At 38.8% G+C, this 6,881-nt stretch overlaps 1 protein-coding gene across 2 annotated transcripts in view; it reads left to right on the top strand.

Annotated features, from left to right (window-relative positions):
- Nucleotides 1-3,334: 3,334 nt before the first annotated feature.
- The window catches only part of LOC126402893 (oocyte zinc finger protein XlCOF6-like), a 14,384-nt gene continuing 10,837 nt past the window's right edge, over nucleotides 3,335-6,881 (top strand). For both annotated transcript variants that reach the window (XM_050065221.1, XM_050065222.1), the window contains exons 1-4: nucleotides 3,335-3,456; nucleotides 4,564-4,766; nucleotides 5,773-5,847; nucleotides 5,936-6,028. In XM_050065221.1, the coding sequence (XP_049921178.1) occupies nucleotides 3,453-3,456; nucleotides 4,564-4,766; nucleotides 5,773-5,847; nucleotides 5,936-6,028 (375 nt within the window). In that variant the 5' untranslated portion in view covers nucleotides 3,335-3,452. The remainder of the gene's footprint in view (nucleotides 3,457-4,563; nucleotides 4,767-5,772; nucleotides 5,848-5,935; nucleotides 6,029-6,881) is intronic.

Consider the following 6,881-nt stretch of genomic DNA (forward strand, 5'->3'; position numbering starts at 1 on the left):
GATTCAGTTACAGTAGAACCAACAGTTCTTACAGATCACAAAAGCGTAACAATCAACATTAATCTGGGGACAAGGAGACATAACTCTAATAGTGAATACTGGAAACTGAACAAAACTCTGATATATGACAAAGAATTAGACAAATATTGGAAACAAGCTAAGGTTTCAAAAAAATTTGGACAATGCTGGGAGCTAATGAAGTTTGAAATCAGGAATCTGGCTATACTAGTAAGTAAAAAACTTTCCAAAATGAATAAAGAAAAAGAATCTCAAATGGTTGGAAAAATTATGAGTTTATCAGGCAAATTAAATCTGTCTGAAGAAGAGGTAAAAGAACTGACAACTGCACAAGCAGAACTTGACAAAGCATACGAAGATAAGGCCAGAGGTGCGTTTGTCAGATCCCGAAGAAAATGGCTAGAGAAAGGTGAGAAATGCACCAAATACTTTTTTAATTTAGAAAAGAGAAACTTTGAACTATCTTCATTGTGTAAACTCAAAATCAGTGATCTCATATGTGATGATGAAAAGCAAATCTCACAATTTGTGACTAATTTCTATGAGAGACTGTATGGGGCAGATCAGTTGAATGAAGATGATATGGATGTGTTTCTGAAAGGAATAGAACCAGAGACTAAAAAAATCGATGGCAACTTTAAATCAATGTGTGATCAAAAAATCAATATAATAGATTTACAAAACTGCATTAATGCTTTAAAAGACAACAAATCTCCAGGTAATGATGGATTAATAGGTGAGTTCTATAAAGATTTCAATAAAACATTAGCTCCTTTTTTAGTAGCAATGGTTGAGGAAGCTCTAGAAAAAGAGGAGCTACCCCCAGCCTTGAAACAAGGTCTTATCAAACTAATTCCAAAACCACAAAAAGATAAACTTAACATTGAGAATTGGAGACCAATCAGTCTATTGAACAACGATGCAAAAATCTTTGCTTTGATCTTTGCCAAAAGATTAAAGCTTGGATTAAATGAAATTATGGATGAAGAACAGTCTGGTTTTATGCCTGGAAGAAACATAACCAATAACATACGACTAATATTGGATATGATTGACTATAATGATTATGTATTGGATGATAGCCTTATCTTGTTTATCGACTTTTATAAAGCCTTTGATACTATTAGTCTCCAGTTTATCACCAGGATTATTCATTTCTTTGGATCTGGAGAAAGATTCCTGAAAGTGGTCAAAACTTTATATAAAGGATGCAATGGCTCAGTGAAGCTAACAAACCGAACAACCCCCAGATTTGATATTAGGCGGGGAATTAGACAAAGCTGTCCACTGAGTCCTCTTTTATTTCTGCTAGTTGCACAGGTTATGGCAGTACATATCAAAAAATATCCATTTCTAGGTGTTAGAGCTCCAGACAGAGAATTCAAATTATCTCAACTGGCTGATGATACAGCAATATTTTTAAAAAACAAACATGAAGTGAATACAGCCATTAGATGCACTGGAGAATTCTCAGCTGTATCGGGTCTGAGGATGAACTTAAATAAATCTGTGCTATTCCCAATTAAAAAATGTGATCTATTACAACTTGACAACATTCCTGTGAAAAACTCAGTTACTTATCTAGGTGTTGTGATTGATAAAAATGCAAACAACCGTTGTAATCTTAATTATAATCCAATAATTCAACAAGTAAGCAAAAAGTTTAATATGTGGCTGATGAGGGACCTCTCACTGAATGGGAGCGTTCTTCTCTCTAAGGCTGAAGGTATATCAAGGTCAGTTTATGTATCCTTATCATTAGCAATGCCTCCTGAAGTTTGCAAAAACCTAGATAAAATTCTGTTTAACTTTATTTGGAGGAATAAGTGTCACTACCTAAAGAAAGGAATTCTATGTAACACCAAGAGTAGAGGAGGTATGGAGGTACTGAGTTTTGATACGTTGAATAATACTTTTAAAGTGAAATGGTTATCAAATGTGATCAAAGAGGATGACAACATCTGGAACACCTTCCCTAAACATGTGTTTAATGGTGTTGGTGGAATTAAATTCTTATTGAAATGTAATTATAAAATTGAAAAGTTACCTATTAAACTATCTAACTTCCACAAACAAGCTCTACTCGCCTGGAAACTGATCTATAAACATAACTTCTCACCAACTAACCTCTACATCTGGAACAATGAGAGTATTCTGTACAAAAACAAGTCACTGTTTTATCAAAAATGGTTTGACCATGGAATTGTTCTAGTAAGTCAACTTCTTAATACTGAAGGACAACTGTTGTGTTATGATGAATTTCTCTCTAAGTTTCAGTTACCAGTTTCACCAAAAGAATATGCTATTGTTTATGATGCTGTACCAAGGGGCATACTGCACCTCCTCAGAGGCTCAGGAGTCTCCAACGAGGACTCACTTCATTGATGGGATAGATATTACAAAGAAACGATGCTCCAATAAATACATTAGAAACTGTTTGCAAATTACAACTCTGCCACCAGGGCAATCCTTTTGGAACTCTCTGTATGGTGACATCAATTGGAGCAAAGCATGGTTAGTTGGTGAAAGGTTCTGTATTGGTAACAAAGTAAAGGAAGTGTCTTTCAAAATAATGCACAACATTTATCCAGCAAAAAAGACTCTGGAAAGATTTAAAATTGATATGGACTTTCTTTGTGTTTTTTGTGGATGAGAAAACGAAACAATACAGCACCTGTTTTATAAATGTATGTACTCTAAAATATTCTGGACACTTCACAAGAAGAACAACCGGACAAACGATCTTTTTACAGGAAAAGGACATTTTTATTTCTTTTGAAAACAACAAAATGGACAAAAACACAACATTCTTCATACAACTGGTACTGCTTATGACCAAATTCCATATCCACAAAAAAAATGGGCAGAATCAAAACCCAGTCTGGAACAATTCACCCAAGAATTCCACCAATATGCAATAACAATAAAAGCCATTAAAAATAAAAAAGCCATGAAAACAAACTGTATTTTTGAGAGGCTCAGTATAGCCCCACTTTAAGAACAGTTATGGATGTTATTTATGTACATTTCTGGCAATGTTTCTTTTTTTCTGTTTGTTTGCTTCTTTTTTTTGCTTTCTTTCCTTCCCCCCATTATTTTAGTATGTCCTAATCCTTTGTTTCCCCTGGTTTTTGATGTATGTATCTATACTTATGTATTTAATGGTTTTCTTAAGTGTTTTGACGATGCTGTTCTGCCTATCGTGCCTAAAAAAAAAAAAAAAGAGTCTGTTGCTATGGGGCGTTCTGTTGGTATCCATGCTCTTTGCTTTAGTTACCGGCACCTGAACCGGATGTGTTCGGTCGGCAGCCTTTTAACATCCGGTGTGAAGGCGGGGCGGCTGGACTGTAAACACTGGTTAGCCGTTAGCTTCTCGTGTTAGCCTCATTTTAGTGTTGAGGAGTGAAGAAGAGGAGTGAGACCTTAAAAGAAGAATGGGTGCGTGCTGCTGATGTTAATGAGTTAATCCACTGTGTGTTAATGAGGACTGGTGTTAGCGGTGACGAGCTAACTCATTAGCTAACGTTAGCAGGCTAGCACTACTCCTGTGGTTTAACTGGACCCACACGATCCAAACTCCATTCAGAAAACTTAGATTTTTAATACTCTATGTTTTATGGAAGGGTTAGAGATGGAATACAACATATCGCTACAGCCGATATGTGTCAGCGATAGTTTAACTTTAATTCGGCGTCGATGAAACACACCAGGCGACGATTATTTGAGTTAATAAACGCGATGTTAGGTGGTGTTAGCTAGCGTTGTTGAGCGAGCTCCAGTCTGTGCTGTGTCTCCACTGCCAGCTACACATGGTCTTTATATTCACGCTGCTGCACCCACAGTTAAATTCATTAATTCATTATTATAAAACTATAACTACAGTACAAGAGGCGCAACTATGGTAACGATCGGAGCTGTTATTAACACAGGCGTGTGTAACTCAAAATAAAGGATAAATATCTACAGCCTGTGATGGACTTTATGCCGATTTAAACACCGGTATGTGCTCATGCAAAAACAATCGAAACCCAGTTTCATGGTGCATTTGTACATCGCCAACAATCACCGAATCCTTAAATTAGGAGATTTTTTAATGGAGTTTGGCAGAGATTTGTACTCCACGCTTAAATTAGCAAAATTCAACTTTTCAGACTAAGTTGTTAAAAGTAAGAGTTTTATTTATTAGATTAGGCACAGAGTACGTTACTGATGGTGACATGATGTAGTTTAATACACTCAGTTAGTGTAAAAAGAGTGTAAAAACATTAACCTGTGTAAGTACTGACACACCTTGCTGCACACATGGTCAGGTCATCAATATCGACATTATTAATTAATTATTTATGCCGATTTAAAGTTTGGTTCATATATTTAGAAAACAGCTTAACTCCAGTTTTATGACGTCACTTATGTGTCCAAAAACCAACAAACCTTAACTTCAGAGAGTTTTGAATGGAGTTTGGCTGGTAGTGGTACTCAGCCATACAGGTGGCCATTTTGACAGGTGTTACTGTCATGGTGACATGTCAACATGTTCCTCCCCAGCTTCGCCTCCCCCCCTCTCCTCCATGCGCCTCCTCCTCCCTCCTCTCCGCCTGCTCACGGCGGCCATGTGGCAGGTCGCTCGGCAGCAAAGCCTGAGGCATTATGGGATGCTGGAGGACTTTGTTTCCCTGGTGACGGAGGCCGTCCCGCAGCTGCTGACAGACAGGCAGAGGAGCCTGCTGCTGCTGGCGCTGAGAGTCAAGGTGAGCGTTTGGATCATCTTCAGAGGGGGAGGGGCTTAAAGTCTGATTCATCTGTCACATTACAGTGTACCAATCAGTGGGCGGAGTCTGGTTTATGTCTCAGGGCCGGCGAGGGCCGGCGAGAGCCGCCGCCAGAGGCATTATGTCTTCGGTTTGTCTGTCCAGCCGGGCCATTCTCGTGAACACCATATCTCAATCCTTCAAATTTGGCACAAACGTCCAGTTGAACTCAATAATGAATTGATTAGGCCTATAGAATGAAAGGATTAGAATTTGGTGGTCAAAGGTCAAGGTCACTGTGACCTTATGTCTTTCTTATTCTCATGAATGCAATATCTCAACGATTGAAATTTGACACAAACGCCCACTTGGACTCGGGGATAAACTGATCAGATGTTGGTGTTCAAAGGTGAGGTCATTGTTACCTTGCATCTACTTTATTTTCATGACCATGATTTGTCACTTCTTAAAATTTGGCACAAACGTCCACTCAATGGACTCAGTGTTGAATTTATTAGGACAACAGGATGAACAGATTAAATTTTGGCGGTCAATGGTCAAGGTCACAGTGACCTTGCACCTGTCTCATTCTCATGGATGCAGTATCTCAATTCTTCAAATTTCACACAAACATCCACTTTGACTCAGTGACAGAATGATTCAATTTTGGTGGTCAAAGGTCAAGGTCACAGTAACCTTGCATCTGGCTCATTGTACCGAAAGTGGCAACTCAAAAACACTAGAGTAAATGTCTTCAAATCAGGCACAAACATGTACTTGGATTCAATGATTAATGGATTAGGACAAAACAATGAACAGATTAGATTTTGTTGGGCAAATGTTAAAGTCACTGTGACCTTGCATCTGTCTCATTCTTGTGAACATGATATCTCAAGACTTCAGATTTGGCACAAACGTCCACTTTGTCTCAGTAATAAACTGCTTCTGGTTTCATTCTTCTTCTATGTAAACAAACGTAGATGTTTTTGCTGTGCACCTTCTCCAGGTGACCCTCAGTGACCCAGACGCTAATGCCATCCACGCCCACCTGGATAAGATCCGCTCTGTCTCCGAGGCGACGGTGAGACAGAATGACTGTTACCTGTGTCTCAGGTGTATTTCTGTTAGGTGTGTAAACAGGAACTCACGGAGTGTTGTTGTGTCGGCAGGTGGACCAACAGGTGGATGAGTGGTGTTCAGCTCTGTTGACTCTGGCGGACAAACTGACGCAGAGTCCGACAGACACACAGCGCCTCCTGCAGGTCAGTGCTGCGATGACATCATTGCCTTCACCATCATATCATCATCGCACAGCAGTAGAGCGACAACGTTGATTATTACTCAGGTTGTCTGTCCATCTATCCCATTCTGATGGACTCAATATCTCAAGAAGGCACTCAGAGAATATCCTCAAATTTGGCACAAACGTCCACTTAAAGTCAAGAATAAACAGATAAGAATTTGGTGGTCATAGTTCAAAGGTCAAGGTCACTGTGAGACAGCATTGGGTTCCTGAATGTGGTATCTCAAGGACACCATGTGCGAAATTTCTTTAAATTTGGCACAAACGTCCACTTGGACTCAACGATGAATTAATTAGGACAAAAGAATGAACAGATTAGAATTAGGTGGTCAAAGCTCAAGGCCACTGTGACTTTACGCATGTGTCAGTGTTGCAAATGCAATATTTTTAGAACATGTTGAGGGACTTTTTTTTAAAGTTGGCACAAACGTGCACTTTGAGATAAGGATGATTAGACGTTCGTTGGTAAAGGTCAAACATCACTTTGTCCACCTCTGTGTCATTCTTGTGATTGCTGCATCTCTAGAACAACTTGATGGAATTTCATTAAATTTGGCACAAACATCCACCTTGAGATAAGAATGAACTGAGTAGACTTTGGTGGTTAAATGTCAAAGGTCACTATGACCTTGTCTGTCTCATTCTTGTAAATGCAATATTTCAATCAATCAATCAATTTTATTTATAAAGCCCAATATCACAAATCACAATTTGCCTCACAGGGCTTTACAGCATACGACATCCCTCTGTCCTTATGACCCTCACAGCTGATCAGGAAAAACTCCCCAAAAAAACCCTTTAACGGGGAAAAA

This window comes from Epinephelus moara, chromosome 16 (assembly GCF_006386435.1).
Source record: "Epinephelus moara isolate mb chromosome 16, YSFRI_EMoa_1.0, whole genome shotgun sequence".
Lineage (NCBI taxonomy): Eukaryota > Metazoa > Chordata > Actinopteri > Perciformes > Serranidae > Epinephelus > Epinephelus moara.